Genomic DNA, 26922 nt, shown 5'->3' with positions numbered 1-26922 from the left:
ATCATATTTAGGTATTATTTATGAGGAATTCAACACTGAAAGACTCTCATTGGCTTTGTGTGTGTGGTTTGATCAGATCTGACTGACAGTGCTTTGGCAACATAAACAAAATCACAACACCTGTGATTTAATTTTTAATTCAAATATTGCTAAAATTTCATTTGAGTTGTATACGACATCACCTATTTCTAACTGAATCACAGACAGGCAAAACAAGGCGGACGGAAACGGTTAATGTGAAAATAACCACAACTATTTTGTGTTCAGTGTCTTTAAAAAGCTAATAAGGAAAACAATATTTCCCACAGCACACTCACTCTTGAATAATTAATTCAGTGCAGGTTCAAAGCAGCTCAATATTGTTTCAAATGACAATGTGAGAACAGTGTGACAATGTGAAAATGTGTTGCTCCTAGTGATGAACCTACAGAGAATTACCACTTGAATCTGCAGCTCCCCTTGACTTTTCAGACCATTATAGTGGGTCTCAGCTCATTGTCTAACGGTCCAACCTTTAATTTTTCTGTCTTGGGAGTACAGAGGGGCATTTAACATTCATGAGCCACTTTCCTCAGGAGATGGTAGAGACCAAAAAAAGAGCTAAACGAGAGTAATTATTGGACAATCCTAACTCCAAATGAATGATTATTTTGTGCGGATCTGCTGGATGTGTAAATAAGGAACTGCTTGCTAAGTAGTTCCCCATATCAACTCAAAGCGTGATGATTCGTCAATGTTGTGTCCACAACTTCAGTTACTGCAGGATTGAAGGTCAGTATTGGTTGATATATGCTGAGTGCATGTTTTACAGAGGACGGTGGATGTGTGAAACATAAACTAAACATGTCTCTGCAGCTTCTATTAAAACACCTTTGGGTCACTTGTAGAAGACTGACATTACTCCCATTCAGGCATGCAGACATAATTCCACCTGCTGCTCCTAATCTGTTTCCCTCTCCTCCCTCTTCCTCTCCTCCATAACCTCTGGTTAAATTATTATTTTTTGCATTTTTAGACTGGGTGAGATTCATGGTGCAGCAGATCTCATATCCCAGTAAATGTGGATGTTGTGTAAACAGAAGCTCAACGCTTAATGAAAGTGCCTGGGAGGAAAGCTGGCTCCATCATTCTCCCCCGTCCCCATATCCCCAGAGTTACACAAACCCAAAGAAATAACATGCCTAGAGGGAACATATATGCGACTTGGGTCAATATATTGCACAAGGCAACAGTAACAACATAGATCAGATATTTATCTGTGTACATATACTGTGCAGGTCTTGACACTGCTCATAAAAACACAAAGGGCTCATGTGCTGCAGAGATCATTGAGAGCTCCAGTTATGAAGGGATAAAACAGCAGCTATCTGTCATCCCACGTATGACTTTCTTCTCTCATTTATACAGAACTTTTAATCCATTATGAATGTATGTATCAATTATGAATGCAGTTCGTCATGTTCAGTGGGCAGAGTTAATGTTGAATTCAGCCTTTTATCTCAGCTACTTATTGCAATTCAGCAGGGGATTTGTGCAGCATACAGTAGGGTTTGTGTCGTCAGCTGTATTAACCCCATAAAAGTCATAAAGAGACACAAGAGAAGAACTTCACCAGAGCTTATGGAGGGGGGAGCGTCACTGGTGCGGGTTACCATGGCAACAGAGGTACCTAATGAGGTGGTGGTGTGGTTCCATCATTCATATGTGGACATATATTATGTATGTATATATTTACATACTTCACAATATGTTTGTCACTTTGCGAATAATAATTTTAAAAAAAAATGTTGTACGGAAGTCCATAAAGATTTGGCAAAGTAAACTTGTAAATGAAAATGTAATTCCTCAATAGCATTATAATATTTCACATATGTATGTGTTAGAGTAAAAATGAAAATGCAATAATTCAATTTGCATTGTCATTTTCACATACTATGCATTTTATGGCAACATTGTGTTGTTCCTGTGTTGTTCCTTGTGGACCCCAGGAAGACTAGCTGGCTACTAAGGTACCAGCTAATGGGGATCCTTAATAAACAATAAACAATAAACAATTAAAAACTAAAATGGAAAAGCTGTTGACATTTCATTTCCATTGACTTAACCTGTTACCCTACAATGTTAAAATGAAATAAGCAAAACAGTGTATTGCATTTACATTTACTTCTCCTCATGCACTTTTGAGGACAAAATGAAAACAAAAATGCAATTTTCTAACAATTTGAAGATGAAAATGATAATTTAATCCGATTTTCATTTTATCAATTCAACATTTGATTTTGATTTGATCAATATAAACAATGCAGCCTAATCTTTCATTTGTGTAAGCATGGTTTAAGTCACAATTAAACATCTAATCTAACAATTAGAAAACGAATGCATTTAACATTCACACAAGGGGGATGTTATTCAAATGAAATAAACGAAACAGCTCCCCATGTCTATTGCATTTACATTTACATGCCATCAGGCTCTTTTGGAGACAAAATGAAAAGGCAATTATCTACCAATTTGAAAATTACAATAAAAATAATACTCAAAATATCGTTTTCAAAGACTTAAACTGCTCTAAAGTTGACAACATTTTCCCCACATGTCCCGACTAACATCATTCTAACATCATGGTACCCAGATGATGTACCCCAATGATTTTGGTGATACCCTTTCTTTTACTATAGCGCCACCATGAGGTGACTGAAGTGGCTCAAGAGCTACAGGATGAGTTTCCATGAAATTTGGTACAGACATTCATGGTGCCCAGAGGATGAATCATAATGACTTTGGCAATACTCTGACTGTTATTAAGCACCCCGAGCAGGTCAAAGTTTTACTTATCCAGCAAAATATCTCAAACTCTAATAGATCGTCTGCTGTAGGATTGTGTGAAGGTGCCCAGAGGTTGAATCCAAATGACTTTGGTGATTTCTGGACTTTTCCTATAGTGCCATCAATAAGTTTACATTCAGGGTTAAGATTTGAATGTCCATCTGAGGATGAATTATAGGCATATTGGTGATCCTCCGATTTTGACATGCTAAACATAGATCGTCTAATTTATTGACATTAAACCTACTAAACATGCGGTTATAATGTTTTTGTGAGCGTGTTTGCATGCTAAAGTTAGCATGAATCTCAAATACTGCAGTGCCTGTAGCCTATAACATCACAGAGCTGTAGACTTCAATTTTTGTTCAAGCAGCATCTCATTAATAAGCGTTGCATTGCTAATATTATTGCACCACTCTCTAGGCTTTTGTGAGAGACCATTATTTCAGCCTAGGGTCAGCTCAGCTCCTAACAGAGAGTGTGTGGTGTGACAGATAAACCTGCTCTGAACACAGACACACATCAGTTCACCCCTGTAATTCGTTCATCCTGTAGAAGGAGCATCCCAATTACCATGACGGAAAAAGACCAACACATATACAGTACTTCCTGCTCCAGTTGCTGTCACAATTTTCTTCTTATGTTTTCATCTTTCACCTGTAATTCATGCTGATGCTGATTTTAAATTGCTCATTATCTTGCCTAAACCTATTGGGATCATGCTGTTTGTTCTCATTTTGAACGAGTTAATTAAACAGAAATGAAGTTAATATTCAGCAATACTCTCATTATTTAGTCTAGGGGCAGTGAATACAAATGAGAACATTCTTTAATGTCTTTAATGTCGCCACTGCTTTTTCATCAAGGACACAAAAACAATCTCCAGTGTTCATTAACTGTGTTATTTTGTTCTGGCTCTGGCAAACCATAATTAATGCAATATGGAACACCTGTTTGAGCTAATTAAAAACATCTGTCTCGTCGTTTGTCCTGTTACTGAACACAGCAAATGACACGTTGCCCGACTAGAATGCCAAATAACCCTAAAAATTAATGATAGCTCTCTTTTTTTGGCATTGATGGGTCCACAGTAAAAAAAATGTTTTTAAAAATAGCTTAACTTTACAGCTTCAGGACTTTTATACACTGTAAAATATGGACAGATACGTTCAAATTTAGGTTTGTGTTCGAAGCAATAGTTTCCTGACAAGATTTCCAGCATGTAATCTAATATCTTAAATGCATAACATACAATTTTGTGTTTATAATGAAATAAACAAGGTACTATTGATAAGCTGATTAAGCTGAAGCTGCAAACACAAAAGGCACTCTCTCAAGATTCAAGACTTTAAAAAAAAGGTCTGACCCAGCTGTACTCTGAACTGTTATCTTTTTCAATGCTGACAAGTAGGCAGCTAAACTTTTAAATCACCAAAACAGTTATACAGTAATAAATACGTGGGAGCTAGATGAGTTTAAGATGCATTACCACTAATAACTGTCAGATGATGTCCCTCCAAAAAATCTGAGACTCCATGAAGATTCACTGAAAAAGTCTCAGTTCTCAATATACTTCATGTTTACAGCCATTAAGCAGTGCAAACACTACTGACTTACAGGCTCATTTATCTATTAATTTAGCCCAAGTTGTAACTCAAATAAAGGTTCAGCTGCTTTAAATCTCGCATGTTTTCCCTCTTTATTGAGCTCAATTTTGTGTGCACCATTCCCTCCACAACATCCTCTGTCAGCGTATTTACCTGCTCTGGTGTTGATCTGGTGAGACTGGAAGAGAAAGTGTTCTTTCACAAATGACACATAATCATATCATCAACACCAGGAGTAAAAGTAACTAATTACAACCACTCAAATTACTGTAATAATGTAATTTTTGGGGCACTTGCAGTATTCTTTCAAGCTTGTTATGTCACTTGTACTTAAGTATGCCTTGCATTGTGTAATCTACTTAGTTACTTTCATAATCATAATTGTGTATTGAGTAGAATTTGAACTAATTATATGTTTCATCTGCATTTTTGGAGTAAATAAGGCTATCTGATCACCAACGGGCCATTTAAAACCCTCACATATGGACAAAAAACACACAACTTTCAGATTTGGAGAAACAGTAACCAATAAAATGTCAAGTCAAAAGGTAATTTAGAATCTGAGTAGTGTTTGAGAATAATTATTTGTACTTGATTATTCCAATACCAGTAGTGTTAGTTATTTTAATACCAGTAGTTTAACTTGAAATTGAGTTATATTTCAGTAATGTAACTGTATGCATACTTTTTTTGGATTTAAAGCACTCTTTCCCCACTGAGTGATATACATACTGTAACACAACAAGCTATCATAAATATCTGATATCAAGTCATTCCATAGTGTACAACCTATTGCACAAACAATGAGCTCAGTGTGGTCTACAGCACAGTGGTACTAAAAATAAAATGGTCAGGTTTCACTTTTCATGTGTGCCTGAATCAAGTTTTATACTGTATCACATATTTTTTTATTACCTCCACAGGCTCCTTTCAGTTTGAATTAAATCTGTGGAAGGCGAACATATCACAGTCTGTCCAGCAGAGGGCAGCCAACGCTGGTTAAATGAACAATTTGCATGGAGATCCCCACATTTACAATGTAGTCTAAAATGAAATTGGCTTCTACTCACCTTTGTTTCAATAATATGAGAATTGGATTAAAGAAGACAACGTAAACTGAGTACAAAGTATTTTATTGTAAATGTTTGAAATACTACATTTGTGGTTATAGTTCTGACAAAAGGGCTAAAGAAAAAAGTAACAAAAATAAATACATCTGCATTGACAGAGATATGTGATGAGTTGACTTTTGGGAACTCATAACGTACAAGTTCCATCTTTATTTTTTTAAAATCTGATTTTTTGATTTGACTTAGAAATTGTCCGACTTGACAACACAGTGTGTCATCTGTTACTGATCACTACAAAAAGTCCAGCCTTCTTCTTGCCTTCTGACATTACTGTATTGTCGTGGAATGGCTGTAACAAAATATTAAAATTCATACTGCATGACGTCTCCTTCTTTATCAAAGGGTTTCTTAAGTCCATTTTCAGAACAATATCATTCCTACAGTAACGTTTCACTAGTTTCTGCGAGAGAAATACATGTATACACAGTTATCTATGGCATCTCAACCATGCACCAGTGAAGGAAAGCAGACTGGCTTTGTGGGTATCATAGACCACAGAATGAACAGCAATAGATCAATCAAAAGCTTCATCACAGTTTTTCAACCATTCATTTCATTAGCCAGAACAGTGGTGGTCACAGCTGAAACTTTACAGCTCCAGTGCAGTTATACAGAGGCGCAGTCACTCAACACAGATGATGAGAAACAAGCCCCCAAAGATTGTCATGGTAATAGAGCATTTCAACATCATCAACATCAACAACATCATCATCATCATCATCATCATCATCATCATCATCATCGTCCACTCATTCACCTCATGCGATGTACAGTAGAGCTCCAAGTGTGTTAGAAAATAACCAATAGCCTGGAAAACAAGTTTTAAAAGACTATTGAAAAGTGTAAAAATCACTTTCTAGCAATAAAAAATACTGCTTGTTCCATTTACATCCCAACATTTGAGCTTCTGTCACTTTAGAAATAGTTTCAGACACTAATTACAAAAACAACAAAAACAGTGGAATAAAGGAAGAACAATGCCAATAGTGTCTTAAGTACACAGTACACAGTGTGGCCTGGAAAAATAAGAGAGGGAGAAACCTCTCTGATGTAGATACAGAAAAAAAGTGCCAGAAAAAGTTTATAGTTGATCCTTCATATTGTTTGGTCTGTCCTTGTCTCTTCATTTCAGCAGTGTCCTTCTCTTCCCCAGTCTGTTAAAGCCTGTATATGTTTGAGTGTGTTTGGAGAGTTCTGGCAGACTGGAATGTGCAGGGATCTTTGTATTTTAAGCCAAGGTTCTCTGTCTTGGCTTTATTCTTGGGTAGAGCTGTTGGAGACAACAAGAAGACATGTCAACATCACACATTTGTACATAAATGCTTCCACTTGAATTTAATAATCTTATCATCACTACAGTTTCAGTAACCCACGACTCACCCCAAGGAGGTTGCGGGGAATGTAACCCTCAGTGTCGCCCATGCGCGCCCACCACCATTCGATCTCGTCCTCATCTTCTCTGCGGACGATGGTCATGCAGTCTCCTTCGCGGAACGACAGCTCATCAGGGTTTTCGCTACTGTAATCCCACAGAGCGTAGACCACACCCCTGTTCATGATGCCCATCTTCTCTTGCACACCTATGAGTAAAATACCAGTAAAATAATCAGCACACAAAGATTTAGTGGAGATAATACAATTAAAAAAGTAAGAGGAACATAGCATTCATAACATACAGTGAAAAAATCTAAGATAATGAAATAGCTTTCACTGACCGTAGAGGAACTGAGAGCATTGAGTGTAGCCCTCCTCCATTTCTTCACATTTATCAGCTGCCGTCTGCATGTCGCTGTAAGTCATAGCAAACACTGCTGCGCCGGACTCCACCAGGAACTTGCACACTTGCACATTGTTGCAGGATGCAGCACAGTGAAGAGGTGTCCTATGTTAGATGAGGAGGAAGAAGAGAGGAAAATATGAGAAGTGTGAAGAGAAACACTAACTGTTAAAGAGTAAGACTGTCAAAATACTGAATTTAATGACTGGATTTTGGTGGGTACACTTTGAGCTAGGGCTGCAACTAACTATTATTTTCATTATCAATTAATCTGCTAATTATTTTCACAATTGATTGCTTAGTCAATAAAAAGTCAAAGTGGCTTCTTTAGTCCAGTCAAAAACCAAAGAAATTTTCATTTACCATCAGAAATAACAAAGAAAATGAGCAAATACTTACATTTAAGAAGTTACAACCAGCAAATGTTTGATATTTTTGCTTGAAATATGACTGAAACAATCAATTGGTTGTGAAAATAGTTGGGGCCTAATTTTGATTGACTAATCAACTAATCTTTGCAGCTCTAGTTGGAACACTACACTAAATCCGAATTTTTGTTGTTAACCAGCTCATACTGTAGGATTCATGTTCTAAGTTGTTCAGATTTGAGTTGAAAAATATCAAACGTGCAGACTAATTATGAGAGCTGTGACTTGTCTGAGGCTCGAATACAAAAATGCTTTATGTAAGTGGTGAACTTACCAGCCATCGCTGTCAGCAGCATTGACATTGACGCCAAACTGAACCAGAAACTTGACGATCTCTGTATGTCCGGCACAGACAGCATTGTGTAGAGCAGTGATGCCTTCATCGTTGGGCAGACTGGGATCCTCCACCTGTGATCGAGAAATTACAAGGGAAGAGATGTCATGACTACTTAAAGATATTTTTAATCTAAATTTCTGACACAATTGCAGTTACTTAAAGAAATCATATTTAGGAAATGTTTTAATATATAGAAAAGGGAGAAAATGTCTTACTTCATAGATGATTCTCTGGACTAGGTCAAACTCTCCCTCCAGAGACGAGTCCAGCAGCAGAGCCAGCGGGTTGAACTTCACTCTCATGCTGTGGTCAATGCGTTCAGAGCCGAGCTTTCGCAAGTTGGTCCTCTTTCCCTGAAGACACAAACATGGTCGTGTGTCACTCAAATTATCTTAAAACAGCCATTACACAACATAGATGATAAAATCTAAGATGTGAGACTGCAGTCTAATCCTGAAGTCCGTCCTGCTGAGGTGAAAGCGTCCACTCTCCGTTGTGTTCAATCTAAACTGAGAGAAGAGGGGGAGTTGTTTTCCAGCTCTAAGTGCATTGCTAATCCAGTTTATCAGCATAAGCCGTAAGAAACACATTCATTTCTCTAAAACCATGGTTATGCAACCAAATGGGTCTCAAATGGACGTGACAAAAGGGGGGGAAATGGGTCATATAACTTTTTATTGGTGTGTCCTTTTGGGGTAAACCTGCCGCCCCACCATGAAACCTTTCACCAAGAGCTTAACAACAAGAACATGTAAACTGGTGTTTATTTTTAACACAAAGTGCGTCTATGTAAATGGGGCGAAAGTGGGGTGGGTATCCGCTTAGTGTAAGCAGAATAAGGCCCATTTTCTCCAGAAACAATAGAAGTACTTGATAAGGATTATCTAATTATATAACATCAGACCAGGGCATTGCTGTTTACAGGCAGGTCATTATGAAGTAGAATGTGCACTGACTGTAAGTCATGACCTGCCACTGTGGAACAAACAAACAAACAAACATGTGAGGGGATTTAAAACTACATGTACCACAAAAGCAAACAAGGGAAATCAATACTAAAGTGACTCGTTCTATCACTCAATGAACCGATCTTTACAGCCATAAAGAGATCCACATATTAACTGTGATTCAGCAGTTTAAGATGGTGATTCGTACCGGTGGAAGAGTGACCTGGCCGGTGACCTCAGGTGCCTTCATGTTAAAGGTGTCCTCTCCCAAGCTGTCCTGCTCTGCTCCACTGGGGTATGGGGGTGGTGGGTAGGGGGGGAACTCTTCCAGGAAGCCCTCTGGAGGTGGAGGGGGCAGGTTGGGCATTATGTCCTCCAAGCCAGCAGGGGGTGGTGGTGGGAAAAGAGCGTCATCTGGCCTGGGAGGTGGGTGGGATGGAGGAGGAGGGGGGATAATGTCATCGCTCTCTGGAATGGCTAAAGGTGGTTTGGTTTGTTCAGTGGGGGCCGGAATTGGGAAGTTAGCGCCTGGGATATGAGATGGGAGTTGTCCTCCCTCTAGAGTCTGTCCTGGCTCTGATGGGTGGTTCTCTGCACTTGGAATCTGTGACCCCTCAGATCCCTCTGCTGCCCTCTCTGCTTCACCAGCATATGTTGGGGTGGTTGGAGTAGTCACAGTCTCCATAGCTGCTAGTGTGGTCTTCTGGTAGAGGAGTTTCTGAATGTTGGGCCCTGCAGGACCCTCTGGTTCAGTGATGGAGCTGCGTTTCTTCAGGGGCCTTGGGGCGTTGTAGAGCTTCTTTCTCAGGGCTTCCAGGTCACCATCACTCTGATGCCTGTAGGGGTTTGAAATGAAGGGAAGTAGCTTGGTTGGGCTGAGGGGCCGGGGGATGCGCTCCGTTTCTGGTTGGTGGCCCTCAGACGGGCTCGGACCCACATTGTTGGCTCCATTGTGGTCTACCTCAGTTTCTGGGGCAGGGGAGCGGCGTTCCAGGTAAGGGTTCTCTGGATGGAGGGAGCCTCCACTGGGGATGACTGGTTTACCATACACTATAAACAAAGACAGGAAACAAGAGTTAAGACGGAGATAACACCTTAAGCAGCCTATGAACGTTGTTTCAGTTCAGCAACATAAGAAAAGCAGAGCAAGGTTCGAAACAGGTTAATTTTTACACTTTATCACTGTTAAAACAAGATATTTTTCCAAAAAGACTCAAACAAGACTCTGCCTGTGTTTTTTATGGCTGTGAAGAAGGCTAGCTTGTACCAGTTTCCAAACCTGCTGCTAGAAGGCATTTTTGCATTAAACATAAATTACTGCTTCAAGGCAACATTGGTCAAGAACGTTCATCTGACAGGAGTATCAATTATGGATGGACTTGAAATACTATTCTGGCAATTTATCTTGAACTGAAGCTACAAGACAGTAAGAGCTGCACACCCACATAACGTACTACTAGTAATGCTGAAATCAGAAAAGTATAGTGTTTTTGTTTTTATAAATGAAAGAACAAGTCAGTCTAAATAGCTGTATAATGGATTACATCTTTTGATGACCTGTTTTGTCCTCAACATGTACTTAGAAAATTCTATTATATTCTTCTTAGAGAACTAGTGTGGATTACATGAAAATCTTTACAACAGATTCAGAGTGAGGCCAAAAATGTCATTTCCACACTTCCAGTCAGAAGCAGCAGGTACGGTTGCCTGTGATGGTGTTAATAAAGAGAGGATGTAACAGATGGCTTAGCCTCTCTAGCTGCTCTTCTGGTCAGTGGCGTGTGAATATTTTCTTGTTGAGTATGCTGAAGAGAACAGCAGCAGGGTGAATTTACCTTTTAGTGAATATATCCTGGGTAAAACTACACTACTACAACTTCTCTTTACCCTTTATCATATCTTGAGATTTGATATACCTTGTTTTTTACTCCAGCATTAGCCTACAGATACTTAGTTCAGAGGCTTATATGTAAAACTGAAGATTGGTATGTGTACAGGTAATTGATTTTGTGTATTACGGAGGATTTATTTTCTAACTCAATGGTTTTTATTTTATTTTTACATGTAATATTAATGGATCTATTAAAGCATGTATGTCTAAATGCACTGTGCAACCGAAGCTTGTTCTAAGACAGGATCCTCTCAGATGTGAGGTCAGATTGATCAGTAAGACAAAGTCAAAGAACAAAGATAAAGGATGTGTTTATGACCGGACAGACTACTACTGTAAGTTTTATATCCAGGAAAAGAGAGTGACCACACTTCTGTGTCAGCTCATCAACACTGTTCAGGCACTGAATTAAAAAAATGGATATTCTTACCACTGACAAATCCGTTGGTGCGGCTCTGAGACCTGTTGAGAGCACCCTGCACACCAGGCTGGAAGGGCTTCCCTGAGCCAGGCTGCTGCGTGTACATGGAGTAAATGGAGCTGGCCGCTAAGGTCTGGGGTTTACTCATGCTGGAGTCTTTGGAGTTGGGCAGCTCTGGGGTGAATGGTCGTACCGTTGCTGCAGGTGGAGTGTCTTGCTTGGAGGGTAAGGGGAGTGTCTGGCTCTGTGAGGGTGGGAGAGGGGCACGGCCCTGGGCAGCCTGAGGCTGCTGGCTGTGGGGCTTGGCTTTAGGGAATGTGCCCGTGTTGAGTCCTGCTTTGCCGTAGGGCACGACATTAGGGCCTTTCGGTTTGGTAGGGACAGGAGGAGGCACCTTGACTGGACCTTTGGGAGCAGCCTGGAGAGATGAGAGGAGAGAAAGATAACAATTTAGATGCCAGGGAGTATTCCTGTTGGAAATAAACAGATCTGATTGCTGATTTTTTTCCTTGTGAGGATTTAAGGAGTGTTTTTTGTTTCACCTGAGCATCCCTGACCAGGTCATCACTGCTCTGGTTTTTGCGGAGGGAGGTGGCGGGAACCTCCGTTGGCTCAAACATGGAAAATGGACGCACTTTCCTGTCCCTCTTCAGCTCCGTCTCATCTATCCAGAAACCACATGTAGAGACAGTAATCAGTTTCATCTCATGTTCAGACAGTGTGAATCATAAAAAGACAGGACAAAAGCCCCTTTGAAAGCTTTGCAACAGTTACTGTTTTCAAAGTTACAGGTAGGGATTGCAGGAGAGTTTCTGTGGAAATGCTGCATGTGTGTTTGTCTCTTACCTTGTTCTGTGTTAGAGTTGGAGTGTGAGGTCATTCGTGGCAGTGTTGAAGCTGGACCATGACCGTTAGTGTTGGATTCTGGACCAGAAGAGCCCCAGTCTGCCAGCTTGGATGGCTGAAGGCCTGGGGGACCCGCAGGAGAGGAGGGACAGAAGAAGAGAAAGAGAGGCAAGGAGTGTTTAAATGTTAGTAAAGTTAGTTAAGTAATACAGGATTTTACGCAGAAATAAAAGATAAAAAAGGCACACAGTAGAAACTATCTTCATCTCTTATTGTGACTGTGTGTGTGTATTCTGTTGCATTTTGCCTCCCTCCTTACTCATCATTTGTTTTTGGTTGACTGACTAAGACCCAGCCAGTGGCCACGCATGTCCGCCAACATCCACAGTCAGATGAGCCACAAGAGCATGCGGCTCTTGCAACTAGCAAGATTAGCATCACATCAAACAACGTAAAACATGATTGAATTCCATCGCAGTGCCTGAAGACTTCACTAAAATACTCAAGAAGTGTTGTAGAAATACACCAACAAACACACAGATTTAGCCAACGAGACCTGATTGGGTTGGTCAGAATCCACACAGAATGTCAGTTCAGCTGAAGGTTATGTGTTTGTTCCAACTGACCCATTTAGGAGCGGCAGAAAAATAACTGAGGAGAAAGCTCAACAAACACGCTTTAACAAACAGCAGCAAAACAAGCATACAGGACCAAAGATCCAGCTAAGCAATGATGAAAACATCTTATCTTTTCATCTTTGTCAGTGAGAATCACTCTCATGAAAAATAAACATATCGAAACAAAGCTGCTGAAAAGCACACACGCACGCACACAAACACAAGTGTGTACCTTTTCTCTTAGCCCGAAGCTCTTTCAGAGGCTTAAGCAAGAACATGGCTTCTGAGGAAGATGCATTCGAAAGACAAGAAAAAACAAAGTAGCCTTAGAGCTCCAGATCTCCCTTTGCTCTAGACATGCTGTTGGCTGGGTCCAGGCAGGGGCCCCCCTGAGGGGCCACACAGAGACCAGCACAACCCCCAGGAGCCTGCCTGATACTAAGCAGAAAGTCCCTGCTAGAGAGGAACTGGGTATGGGTATATACTAAAAGCAGAATCCTCTGCATCCCCGCCCATCTCTATCTCTCTTCTTCACATACTGCAAATCAACTCAGCATGCAGAAATAATTGCGTGCAAGATCGTGACAGACTGGGAAAAGCCTGTTTCTTTTGCTTCCTGGATATGGAATTGCTTTAAATAGGAAAACATGAGCCGGTGATGAGGTAAGGGAGGGTATGAGGAGGGAGAGGGGGTGTCCCTTCTGCTGTTGTTTTGTAATGACTAATTTTGGTGTCGGATCATTCATTTTTAATAACATGAAGCACACTGCTGGCCCACTATCCACTGGGGGACTGATTTAGGGCTAAGAGAGCGAGTCTACAGATGAAGCACATGACAAAGAATCACTGCGTAGAGGACAGCACAAAGAATATCTTTAAATGGGATGTGTTGCTCTGGTCTGTCAGTGGTTTGGCCAGACTTTGTTCCCATCCATTACACAGCACACATGCTACTGCAGTCCTTGGGGAAAGGGTGCTGCTGGTGCAACAACAGATTACTCCATACCATATCTAAAACTTAACTTATTTTTGTTGTTTAATTTGTCTTTAGTTTGTTGTGCAAAGAAGTTATCCTGATAAAACTTTTCGATCGGCATGCTGTGTGTGTTCAAAATAAATATCAAGACATGCCCGACTTTCCTTTTAGTTTCAAATCTGGACTTTTCTGAAGCAGTTCTCTAAAGAAGTCAGGACCGACTGAAATATGTCTCTCTCTGTAAATCGATGCTCACCAGTGGATTTTTTTGATTACAAGGCCCAAGATGCTGAGTATGAATATGAATCAGCCAGCAAAGACAACCGCTGAATGCTGAAACCTGAAACCTGAAAGCTGAAAACTGAGTATGACTACAGTGAGCATTCATTTAAAACATTTGTTATTTTCCCTGTTTGAAAATACACACACACCTAATACTAGTATAGTGTCAGCTAATCTAAAGAATGACACATACAGACACACGTCACAGCAAAAAACAAACAAAAAAAACTGGTTCACTCACTGCAAAACACCACAAGTATTTCAGAAAATGTCAAGAGAGTGAATATAAGATTGTGATGTTCAGGCTCAGCAATACTACATCACAACACACCATCCAGGAGGTAACTAGCTACCTTCTGAGCTCAGAGTGACATCACAACCAGCAGGTGTCCCAGACTCCTCTGCTCCTGATTGAGGCAGGACAGTCACATTTCAATAAAAAACCGAAACATGTTCCCAACTCCATGGTGACATACATAAAGAAACACAGGGAACAGTAACTGAGGACTCTTTGCTAATTGTTTCCTTACAATTTGCGAGCTGACGATCGAGCTTTATTTTATAACTCTGCTACTGAGTGAGCTGTAGCAAACTCAGCAATTGCAAAATTTAGCTGACTAACTAGTATCTAAATTGACAGAATGAACTAAGTGAAGGCCTGCTGCCAGGTCGCGCCACAACCTGGCAGAAAGTAAAAGGCTTAAATTAAGAGGTGAGAGGCTGCAGACGGTGCGTCGCCTCTGGTTGCTCACCTGTGCCGGCCTTGCTCTGTGGGTCGTGGGCTGGGAGAGTGGCGGTACCGTCTGGGTAGGCTGGTTTTACAAGCGGGTCGTGCCTCACTGGGCCTCGGGGCATGGTGGACGACTGGATGTATGGGCCGACCGCTGCCACGCGAGACGGACCTGACTGCTGTCCAGCTTGGCCATCGGAGGGCAGCTGTACAGTGACAGGATAGGAGAGAAAGAAAAAAAGAGAAAGCTGATAGGTCAGTGAGAGTACTTTAAAGTAGAGAGATAAACAACTCAGAGATATTATCATGTAGAGACTGAATGGCAACTAAATCTGTCTGATGTTTTGGTAATGATACAAAAAAATTGTTGAGAGAGATGAATATCACAGAAAGCATGCTGACATTAGTCTTAATACTGAGGCACTTAACAACACTAAAACTGTATGGCAGCTCTTCAAGGCTATAATGTTCATTGCCCAACAAAAAAATGGATAATGAATGAAAAATGGTGAGAAAACTTTAAAATTCTTGGAAATCTTTGCCACTACAGAGACAAAAATATCAATGTTGGCCTGAAGGTGGCACCAAAACAAGCCATACTGTTACTCAAATCTAAAAAGATTTACTCAGGTTAGAATGGAAGTGTTTAAAGATTTGTAAGGCAGTCTTCTTTAATCCAACAAAAGAAATTAGGATATTTTATTCTGGATCAAAATGTTTGAATGACGGACAAACATCCCGTTCTTCTGAGTCCTGCCTTGAACCACTCACACTGGTATTAAGATTGCTCACCAGTCACTGATTTTAGTAACTCATGTATAACTACACTGCTTGAAGAAAATGCTTTAATTACAGTTGCTGATTGGAGAGTTATACAATATTAAAACCCTCACATTTTAATGGTCCTCTCTCTAAAACATGTTGTAATATGACATCATGCAGTTTTAATGTACAGTAATTTTAAAGCAGCTAAGATAGATGTGGCCTATCTCCCTTGGACTGGTAAAGTAAAATCCACACAGACAGTAAATCCTCTTAAAGCCTTTAGCTAGTAGACGGTAACTAAGATACATCTTAAAGAAAAAAATCAAATGCCTTTATGCTTTCCAAACCCAGTAAACAATACTTAAACTGTCTTTCAAAATAAAACTCAACCCCTCAACAAAAATGTATCCCACAGCTGATGACATTGTGACACGCGGTCCCTTTAGAAAAAGATGAAAATGGTTCACTTTGCCTGTCAAGGCTCTGAAACAGAAAACAAACTAATGGAATCTGATGTGCCAAGTCATACTCAAGAGGTCAGATCAGAAAGAAAAGAAACACATATTGTACGTTCAGCTCTGATACTAGTTAGTTACCTGAAGATGAGTGTCTTTTGAAGCCCTCTCTTTACCAGGATAGCCATTCTTGAAAAAAACAAAAGCACAAACATGCAACAGCAGTTCAAAATACTGAATAATCCCCTTTTTTGTATCTTATATTCGCCTTATATTCATCTTTTCTAAGTGTTTCCTGAACTCTGTGACTGAGACGGTGCAGGATGACTCAGGGCTGGCAGCTCTCAGACTACCTCTCTTCAGTCAGTATGGTTATTCGTGCTTGTCGGGTGATGTCAGACGGACACTTGCTGTTTGGTTGGAGGAGAGAGCAGCTTGGATGGAGTGTGTCTTTGTGCTGGTGTGAAAAAGGCCTACTCATTATGATTCCAGGCAGGGTGTGGGTAAATCACCTCCTCACTGAGACCTATTCAGGCCTTCATCTCAAATACGCACACACGCAAACACAAACACACATGCACACACACTCCTCTGCTCTGTTCCTACTTTAGTATACATGTCAACTGGCATCAAAAGAAAAGTTGGGCTTCTTTAAAGTTGGATTGGGGTGGAAGTTGCTCATTTATCTAAAAGGCTTCCAGCAGAGCTTTAGAAGGATATGTTACATCTCTATTTTAACATTTATTATTTATGTTCTAACTTATAGGCCACTTTAGATCTTATACACTGCATTTGCTTAGTAAACACTGCACGCTGCCCTCAATGGAGCATATTTTGGTACCTACAACAGAGAAAAAACATTTTGATGGCACAGAATACAAAGTTAAAAACAATCTTTGCGGTTAATTGGTTGCATGTTAATTTGGTTTAAAGAGAGAAAGTTAATGATGAAGGCCAATGAAACACCCTTATTAAGTCTGAGAGAAGGTCGACCTGATCAGGAAATCATGATTAAAAAAATGACTGCATAAAGGACAGAGAAAAATAACGTGCATTATTAAAGGATGAAAACATAAAATCATCCAATCACAATGCTTATGTTTTCGTACATCCTTGCTCTCCCTACACAAGCTTTCGACCTCAAGCAGTGAGCATGTTCCTTTTCCTTCTTTGCAGTCTGTTTCAGAGACGAGTCTGTTGACTCTTATTTACAGTCCCATGGCAACCTGAGTTCAAAACAACTCCTGGAAAGGGGAGAGAGGAGTGCAGGAGCAGGGAGACAGCAGGCAGCGAGCTCAGAACCAAAACCTTAACACTCATTACAGCTTGTACAAAGACTTGATTGTTCATTCTGCAAAGTTCTAGTACGTGTTGATAACTGTCATGTATTTTATTATTATAAAATGTGTTTTGAAAAGCAACTGTTTTTCAGTAGGATGGTTGTTTTCCTTTAGTAAACTGGTTATGTGCCTCTTCCTGTTTCTGTCAAGAGTGCAGCCAGCAAAGATAGCATCTCCCCTGACATTCCTGCCTGTCAGCCTGCGCTTATTACTTCTCTCTCATCTCCAGGAGTTGTTTTTGCCAAAAGGGACTGAAAACACAGCTGAGCGAAGAAGTGTGAGTGTAAACTTGGATTCAACTCTGTGACATGATCGAAACAATGATCAATCCCCAGCAGCTATCTCAGACAGATAGATCAAAGGATGTAAAAAAGATGGATAGGAGTTGACTCCTTCAAGCGAGGAGGCCACTAGGATTTCCCACACAGAAGATAATGAGGTAAAGGGGCCTTACGTTGGCATGGGTGAGCTCTGGATGCCAGGGCATCTGAGGCTTCCAGAGGTAGAGAGAGATACAAACAGCCTTTATTATATGGCCACTAGGGGGAGCTCTGATCAAAACCATTTCCCATCGCTTATTTGCAGATATGAATAATAATGATCTGACAAACTGTAAGAAAGTCACAATAACAATTAAAGTTATGAGAACACCTTGCTCAAAATACTGAAGATGATACGCGAGGGGATTCTGAGTCAGTTCATTTTAATGTTTTTATGTTATATATATGTGATGATACTTACAGGCAAGTTCTCTTTCTGCTGTAGCGCTGCCTTCTTCTTCCACAGTCGATCTCGGAGCTCACTGATCCGTTTGTCCATGGAAGCCACCTCCAGGTTGCGCTTGTTCAGGCTCTCCCTCTGCTGCTGCAACTTAGAGTTTTGATCCTGGTTGAGCTTGTTCCTCAGCTGACCACCAAGAAGGACAAGACATTAGGACCAGGACAAGAGATGGTTAAATGTTTGTGCTCATTAAAAACAAATGTTGTCTTTGGAGCTACAATTTGTTTTTGGTGTTGAGTTTATAAAATTTTATTTCTGCACACCTGTAGCTCCTTGTAGAGGCGGTCTAGTTCAGCCACAGAGGTCTGGTTGTCATGGAAGTTGTCCATTTTGCCATTTTTGAGCAACTCCAGCTGTCGGTTGAGCTCATCCACTTTGGACGCAGCCATCACTAGCTCTCTCTGCTTCTGCTGAAACAGGTTGTTCATCTGCTCTATCTCCTCCACTGGAGAGGGAGGTGAGGGAGGTGAAAAGAATATTATGAAGACAGGAGGTCATAGACAGACATTGCATCTTAATGTATAAAAAACAAATCCTCCATGCTTCTGGTCATACATTATATCGAGCAGGCATCAAGTCCATGAGCTTACCCAGTTTGCCATTGCTGAGGCGTTTCTGCTCCACCTGGCCCTTGAGGGCCCGGACCTTCTTGAGCCGAGTTTCCTGGTTCTCGATGTTCTCTCGGAGGCGCTGAAGCTTCTCCTGCTCAGAGGCCTGCTGCTGCTGACGCTGCTCCTGCTGCTTCAAGTAGCGCAGCCGCTGCTCCTTTAGAGACAAAAGTGAGCATGGAGCAAAGGTCAGAAACATAATTAAACAAACACATCACTGTTAACTTGCGTAATCCATAGCCGAGTATGGTTTCCTCGCATTTTATATCAGCATGCGTGGCGAAAAAAGTGTTAGGGTTTTCAAACTCAAGAGTCAGTCTTGAACTGGCACGTGGCAGAGCTCTTACAAACAGGTTCTAAAAGGAGCACAACACAGTCTCTACCTGGAACTGTGAAACTATGTGACGTGCTGATGGTAAGCCTGTTTGCTTACTTGAACTGTGTGCAAGTTTACATGACTGCCTGAAGATACATTCCTAGGTTTGTTATATTGCCCTCAGGCATACACACAGTACAACAAGTGCTTTGATCGAATACTTAAGTGAGTCAAGGGCAAAGGTTTGCAACCTGTAGGGCATGTCTAAGCAGGGAAACAAAGAGAAAGAGTTTTTAAAGTCATCTTAAGACAGTAGACTTATGTCACGATCAGCAGAACGGAAACATTTTAAGGTACAAAAAAATGTGTGGGAGGAAAACTGGTCAGCCAAGAATTTAATTTTATATCACGCCTGTTTTCTCTCAAACATTTTCAGTAAAAGTCACCAATGAATCTCGAGACAAGTGAAAATCAAGTAATAACCAAGTGAAAAAGATCTTTAAATACCAGAGGAGTCCTGCGCAGTGAGAATCCAAGGCAGGCAGCAGTCTCAGGCTTCTCAAATTATAAACACTACACCTGCAGCCATCCACAATTTATCTCGCTTGTCAATCAAAACCTTCACATGCACTCTATCTTAAAGTCTTCCGTTCCATAAGCGCTCTAGACTTGTTTTAGTTCTGCTGTTTTTGTGTACCTTCTCTCCACTTTCTCCCAATAACCCACTCTTTAATCTTGCTCCATTATTTTGTCTCTTCTCCTCTGGCTTTTACTTTCATCTCCATCACTTAACTTCTTCATCCCCTGTATCCACCCATCTCTCTACCTGTTCCCCATCTCCCCTTTCATCTTGCACTTCTTTATGTACCTTGGAAGCGAGGAGCTGTTGCTGAGCTTCTATCTGTTGTTGCTGTCTGGAAGCCATCTCTTGCAGTTCGGCCAGAGTCATGTCCATGCGGGGTGTCGCCACCTGGGCAAGGATAAATAGACAGACAAAGGACAAAAGAAAACGCATTCAGAGAAGCAAAAAAATTAGCAACAGACAAATGAGGAGCATCAAAATCCCTCTAACTTCCTATAAAAATGTACAGAAGAGGACCAAAATTGGACTTCTTGGGATTTCAGGATTCAAAGTACTTTTATTCTAGTAGGTGACATTCTCAAATTAATAATTATTTAAACAGTTCATGTTATGATGCCATAATTATTTTTTTATTTGCATTTATACACTTCAGGGTGTTGTTTTAATCAAATTAATTAGTACCCTCTGGTACCCCTGGCAAATCATCAATCAACATACCAGACTACAGAATAGCGTCGCCTGGTAATAAGTGAGTCTGTGTGTGTGTCATCAATTGTGGTCCTTTAGACACCTTTTGTAGCTGTAACTAACACAAGCAATATTGAGTATTCTGACAGGTGTTTATATGTCTTTCTGACACAATAGTGTAAGCGAAGGCCGAGTTCGAAGATGGGTGTGGCTTCATGTAGTAATGCATAACTACTGACTAGTCACAGGTCTGAACAGGCACATGTTGATGGGAGTCGCAACTGGTGTAATCCAGTCGCAAGATGGTCTCTATGACCCACATGACAGGAATTAGGTACAAATGGAGGTTTCTGGTGATAGTGCATCAAAACATCTTCTGGCTAAAATGAACCATGGAAGCTATAAGTGTAACTCCTCGTTCGTTTCCATAATTCTGTAAAATATACAGAGTGAGCCTCCTAGTGTTCTGATGGATGGAAATGCCACCACAGACATGGGAGAGACGAGTATCACTGGGACAAAAACTGGACCAATAATGTCTGTCTACATTCAATCTTTCTGAAACCACTGCAATAGTTCATATTTTCAGTGCACTAAAAAATAAACATAAGGAGGGGTTTTGCGAACACATTGGAGAACATGGAGGTTCCCACAGGAATGAATGGATTTCTGGTCGGCTTGCAAAGGTACACAGAGCTATGTGGAAATGAGGGGTAATTCTATTCAACTGAGGTGCAGTAAAAAGCCTGGTAAGTGAGAGCAGTTCCACACTTTTGTTCTTCTTAAAAAAATATAAACTAAAATCACTGAGTGTACAAAGGTATGGATATTATGTGAAACTGACTATAAACATTTCCCATTTTTCTGACAGATTTTGTCCTTAAAAATGGAACGTCCTGCTGAACACATTTCTAATAGTCTTAAAAGATATAAGAACTTACCCCATTCTCCATTCTTCTGTCTGGAGGACCCTTTACTCCATTCCTCTTCGGCTCTGAGCTTCTTGACCCACCTGAGAACACGACATCAGACATCACAATCTACTGTTGAGTTTCATCTAAAACAACTGCATCAGTTTAGTCCAAGCCAAGAAACAGCATACTGAGCAAACTACTGGCCTTTACAGACAGCTGTGAAAAATGACTGGAACCTCCGCTTGGCCTTTTAGCCTGTCACTGTCTCTGACAAACAAAGGGTACACACCTAGGTGTACGGCTCTCTCTGGTCTTGCTGCAGAGGAGGGTGTAGATCAGTAGAAAGCTACACTAAACAGACTGGCTAGTGCTGAATGAATTTAGCTCCTCTGGGAAACAACTGGGATCAGTGCTCTTTGTGACTTGCAATAATCTCAGGGTTTAACCTAATACATAACCGTCTGGCGGCGACTGTGTGTGTGTATGTGCTTGTCTGTGTACATGAATGCACTTATATCCAATCATGCTAGTACCATTTGACAGGGGGTGGGAGTCTGGCAATCCAGATCCCATCCTTAAAGCCTTGGCCCATGACCGAAGCCCTTTAGCTTGCATAATGGTTTTAGATGACCCTTGACATAAAGTATACATGTTAAATACATGCACTGTTTAAGTGTTAGTGTGAACAGAACACCATGCTGAACCTCCATAAGTGACATTATGATATTTAGCGATGGTTACTGAGCAGGCTTAACTCTACAGAGAATACATCTTGTCCTCTGACCTGTTAAGAAAGAAAATGGCTGCTCAGCACCAGGAATGTAAACATTTAACAAAGTTAATACTATAGGTAGGACTGAGTACAACAGTGTCTCCATAAACAATAAAAACACCACAGAAACAGGAGGCAAAGTGTACCCATCTTCATAAAAATTCACTAACAGTAAAAGCTACTACAGAAATGTGTTGCAAAGACTGAGCAGAGCTAAGCTAACAGTGTGGGAAAACAAGAGCAGGCTAAGATAACAGGAAGGGAAAACAGCCATCTAATCCCTGGGCCAGACTCAAGCTGTGAGGGGTAAAAAGGGCTTAGTTACGCAACTGGGGGCTGAGAGGATAGCACACGACCAAAATACTAGAGTTTTCTGTGTTCCTAAGAAAACTGAAAAGTAACAGGCTTATGACGTTGGGGCTGGGACACCATGCGTTCAGCCTGGCCTCCACCAGTACGGCTAAATTAGACTTGTTCAAGGATTTGAAGCCTGCTAATATAAACCCCCTCCTGGATAAAGGCAGTCTTAAGAGTACCATTTTCAAACCTCTGTAGTGTAAGAAGAGAGGTTGTTTGGTTCAATCTCTGCCTCAAACAGGCTGTTCCTTTCATGAATGCTGAACAACGGAGTGGATGTTGTGTATCTGTAGAGGCTGCAGGCATCTCTGGAGTTTACTACGTTGGTGTCAAATGACTTTTCTCTTAGGACAGCACTTCTCCAAACCGTGACTCTTATGTGAGAGAAAGCGACCGTGGAAACCTTTGCTTCTGCTTCATCAACTTTTCGGGCTGCAACCAATGATTATTTTCATTATCGATTAAACTGATTATTTTCACAATTTATCGATAAGTAGTTTAGTCTATAGAATGTCAAAAATTTGTGAAAAATGCTTATCACAATTTCCAGGGGCAAAGAGATGTCTTTAAATTGCTTCTTTTGTCAAACTTATGATCCAAAACTATGTGTGGTTGGTGTGGGTGCCGGAGATGGACACTTACCTGATTCCCTGCTAGGAGCTCGATTGTGACGCAGAAAGAAGCGCACCTCTGCCCTGTGCTGTCCCCATCGTTGGAGCACATCCAGCATCCTCTCACCGTCACCTACGGCTCGCTCTGCATATGGAAAACATAAAAACACGTCAATGCTCAGGTGTGAGGCAAAAGCACACCCATAAAGTCAATACTGAAAAAGTCTTACTACATTAAGCTGAGCAAGGTTAAAACATGTGACAATATCCATGTAGGTCAATTGTGCATGTGATGTTTGCTTTGTGAATCCTGTCCCAACCCTGTTCATTTCATCAGCGCCATCAGCATCTCGTTGATCTTTCTGAGCAATGACCTCGGGAAAACAACTGTGATGTGTTGTCAATTATTCCCACTGGTATGGAGCCAAAGGGCTCATCAGCTATTCCTCAGCTCCATTTTCTTCAAACTGCTTAAGACCATTTCATTACACAAATGGACTGACACATTACAGTCAAGTAGAGGTCAATGAAGCTGATCTATTATAGCGGCATGACAGCAAAACAAATCAGCAACAACTGTAATAATGGGGGTTATTAATAGTTTTACATAGAAATTGTATTCAAAATGCTACTGCTGTGTTTTCAAGGGGAGTCAGCAGTGAGTCTGAAAAATGGCTGCAAAATGAGACAATCTTTTCAGCAGTTAGCAGTCTCTTTTCAGCGTACTTGTGGAAGTACTCAAACACAATAATTGGCACTTTCTTTGCTCTTATGGCAGCATCACCATGGTAACAGCTACGAAGCCTGACTCCTTGAGTTCTGATTCTGAATACCTCATGACTATGAGAGATGGGGAAAATTCGGGAAGGCATGAAATCTTCAACCTCGCCCCTCCCACCTGAGAAATGCGAAGATGCTTGTGTTTGTTACAGGGATTATGGGCTCGGCTTCATTTGCATTGCAGACCCAAAAGAGATAAGCCCTTCAAAAAGAAATCACCAGGCAGTTGACCACACAGCTAATCTCCATATAGGGCCGACTTCAGAAAAGCAATTTCCTTCTAATTAAAAGGAAGAGGACAAACAAGTGTCTGCACAGTGACTCCTGTCCCTTGGGATATAGCCATATTCCAAAACATCATGTGACTGAAAAGCTCATGTTCCTCAATGTGTGTTGAGGATAACACTGGGTGGACTGGAACCGTCACTCACCAGATCCACGCCACATCTCGGACAGGTGGCAGTCCGTCTCCCCCGGCTCCTTACACAACTCCACCACATCCCGGCACAGTGTCTCCGGGGTAACGGGGACCTCAGTAAAATGCTGGTCATTGTTACTGAGGTATACAGTCAGGAACATCTGAGGACAGCGGGAGGAAGAGGGAGAGAGAGGCAGAGAAAGTTAAATAACGACACAAGATAGAGGATCCTGGGGCAGAGTGAACATCATAATTCTTTGTAATTGGTCTCATTTCCCTATGGTTCTGTGTGTGTGTGTGTGTGTGTGTGTGTGTGTGTGTGTGTGTGTGTGTGTGTGTGTGTGTGTGAGTGAGTGAGTGAGTGAGTGAGTGAGTGAGTGAGTGAGTGAGTGAGTGAGAGAGAGAGAGAGAGAGCGAGTGATCAGGGGCGTGTTCAAAATGTTAAGACTGTGTGGATGAAGAGTTTTTTCTCTTCTTTCTCAGGCTGCATCACTGATTTTTTAAAACTTGTTTTACCTGTAAAGCCTTAAATCATTGTGAGGGACACTCCAACACTGCTAACCATGAAACTACTGCTGCATTTTCATATCAGTTTAATGTTATTAGACAGAGAATTCAACTGACAGTAAACAAGCATTGAACGACACAATGTTAAGTTTAGACTAGTTTAATTCCTGTTTTTTCTCATGCTGTACTGTATGTAAAACATTTAGCTAGATATTCATTTCTTTATCTTCACAGCAGGCATAAATAAACAATGAAAAACTATATATGGAGAGACTGTTGATCAGATTATTACCAAAAAGAGGGTCTCCTATGCTTTCTTTCCTTGATGATTTAACTGATTTCAAGCATAAAGGATGACTGATAATTGTATTACGACCTTAGAAGACGGTGCAAGAAGTGCACTGTATCTCTCTCTCTCTCTCTCATGCTACACCTTGCTCTGCCACAGCATTCAATTCAGACTTTTGTTGTGTTAAAAGTGATACGAATGTAACAACCATCTAGACTGCCATGTAAAAGTGACATGGGTGTTTATTCAAACTTGTTTAACTGCTGTCACATTAACGTAAAAGGGTGCATGTCTGAAAAGGAGCTAGAGGCAGTAGTATCCGCTTCCTAAGCCTCGTTCCTCTGTGTCAACAGAGAAATCAGTTCTCAGAATTCCACTTCTCACAACGCCATCTAACTGCTAACTAGTGCTGTCACCACTGTGAGAGATCCCTCAATCCCAACACATAAACACACGCACACACAAAACACTCTTGCCAAGCTCTCTGAAGGAGCAGACCATGGAGGACTCAGGGTTTGATGTCAGTGTGTGACTGACAGATGGTAGAGACTGGTTTAGGACTATCAAAAAAGAAATGGGCCGTCTCAATGAAGCTGTCACTGATAGAAGTGGAATGTGAAAGCCTTCAGCCACTGCAAAAAAAAATAAACACATTGGAACTGGGCAGGAAATTGAGCTGTGATGGCAAGAAAATGCTGGCATGCCAAACTGAAACTATGACAGCTTCTGTAATGCTTACAAACATGTTAAAGAAATTTTCAATTAAATACGTGTGCATTTTTAATCGTTATAGTTATAATAGGCATTGGGAGTCCAATTTAATAACAGAAAGTAGGCCTATGTCAAACTAAAGCCTTGACAGTTAATTTAAAAATACACACCTGGGAGTAAAATTTAATACTCTAAAACACTGATGGTAAACATGAAAGTAAATACAGTGTCTCTGTGTATAATATATAGATGTATGCTTCAGAGGCTTTTAGGGCGGTGCTGGAATATGCTCCAATCTTATCACACGCAAGGAGTGAGAGCTTTGATAAGGCTATAATTAAACTAATATCATAAAAAAGGTTTCCTTGGGCATGGCACAACTACAACAAGAACAAGAACTAGAGTAACCTGAAAAGTGTATAATTGTTAGTATAGTATTGTTGTTTGCATCCTTAATCTCCAGGTTCAACTTCTGGGTTTTTTTATTCTCAGCACGTTGCTGTGAACGGCGCGGTGCCTACAGGGGGAATGGTGGGAACATCAGGTCAGTGGGGTCACGAGCACAAAGGGCTTGGGGGGCGAGCATGCGGAGCAGCTGCAGCCGTGGTGCAGAAACAATTGTATTTAAGTTGCTTTTGAACTGCGGGTGCGCACAGCAAAAAGACAACAGCCTTGAGATAAGTGGCTTTATTCCCCCTTTCCTTCAAATGAAGCTAACAGAGTGACTGGGCAGGTGACACGTTTCCTCTTAAAATCTCCCTGGCAACACACACACACACACACACACACACACACACACGACAAGAGAAGGCTTGTTATTTTCTCGGTGATGAGGTGAAGGCTGAAGCAAAGGGTAGTAAGCAAGTCTGAGTCAGAGGACCTGATTCAACTGGTTTGCGCCAAAATGATGCAAATGAAAGATCCCCATCAATAGAGCGAGTCAGCAGTGACTCATGCTTGTCAGTAATCTACCGTACAGAAAGCTGTAAGCAGCTGTGTTCGTCACAGGCTATAGAAAACCTAATAGCTAATAGCTGTGGTGGAAGACCACCCTGGAGAACAAAGCCAAAACAAAGACTTTACCTTTCCTGTCTGCTAATCAGGAGAGTTTTACTGTTTGTGGTATGTAGTTGAGAACTTAATAAATAAATAAATAACTTACAGTAAATTACACTTTTAGAGCTGGTTATTAAAGGGAAACCTTAGCCGGTATC

The 26922-nt window shown here is 41.0% G+C and overlaps 1 protein-coding gene across 3 annotated transcripts in view; it reads right to left on the bottom strand.

The window, feature by feature from the left end:
- Window positions 1-5549: 5549 nt before the first annotated feature.
- The window catches only part of tp53bp2a (tumor protein p53 binding protein, 2a), a 32142-nt gene continuing 10769 nt past the window's right edge, over window positions 5550-26922 (bottom strand). Inside the window, exons 2-20 of one of the 3 annotated variants that reach the window (XM_073481600.1) lie at window positions 24215-24362; window positions 23035-23148; window positions 21291-21361; window positions 19948-20049; window positions 18746-18920; window positions 18419-18600; window positions 18117-18281; window positions 17830-17868; window positions 16177-16224; window positions 14838-15021; window positions 12211-12333; window positions 11907-12028; window positions 11374-11782; window positions 9261-10102; window positions 8321-8458; window positions 8043-8176; window positions 7279-7445; window positions 6944-7143; window positions 5550-6833 (exon numbers count right to left, since the gene is read on the bottom strand). In XM_073481600.1, coding sequence (XP_073337701.1) covers window positions 6792-6833; window positions 6944-7143; window positions 7279-7445; window positions 8043-8176; window positions 8321-8458; window positions 9261-10102; window positions 11374-11782; window positions 11907-12028; window positions 12211-12333; window positions 14838-15021; window positions 16177-16224; window positions 17830-17868; window positions 18117-18281; window positions 18419-18600; window positions 18746-18920; window positions 19948-20049; window positions 21291-21361; window positions 23035-23148; window positions 24215-24362 — 3405 coding nt within the window. In that variant the 3' untranslated portion in view covers window positions 5550-6791. The remainder of the gene's footprint in view (window positions 6834-6943; window positions 7144-7278; window positions 7446-8042; window positions 8177-8320; window positions 8459-9260; window positions 10103-11373; window positions 11783-11906; window positions 12029-12210; window positions 12334-14837; window positions 15022-16176; window positions 16225-17829; window positions 17869-18116; window positions 18282-18418; window positions 18601-18745; window positions 18921-19947; window positions 20050-21290; window positions 21362-23034; window positions 23149-24214; window positions 24363-26922) is intronic. The other 2 variants (XM_073481601.1, XM_073481602.1) reach the window with 2 other exon arrangements.

This window comes from Pagrus major, chromosome 15 (assembly GCF_040436345.1).
Source record: "Pagrus major chromosome 15, Pma_NU_1.0".
NCBI classification, from domain to species: domain Eukaryota; kingdom Metazoa; phylum Chordata; class Actinopteri; order Spariformes; family Sparidae; genus Pagrus; species Pagrus major.
The sequence above is the reverse complement of the archived record's forward strand: the minus strand, read 5'-3'. Positions and strand labels throughout refer to the sequence as shown.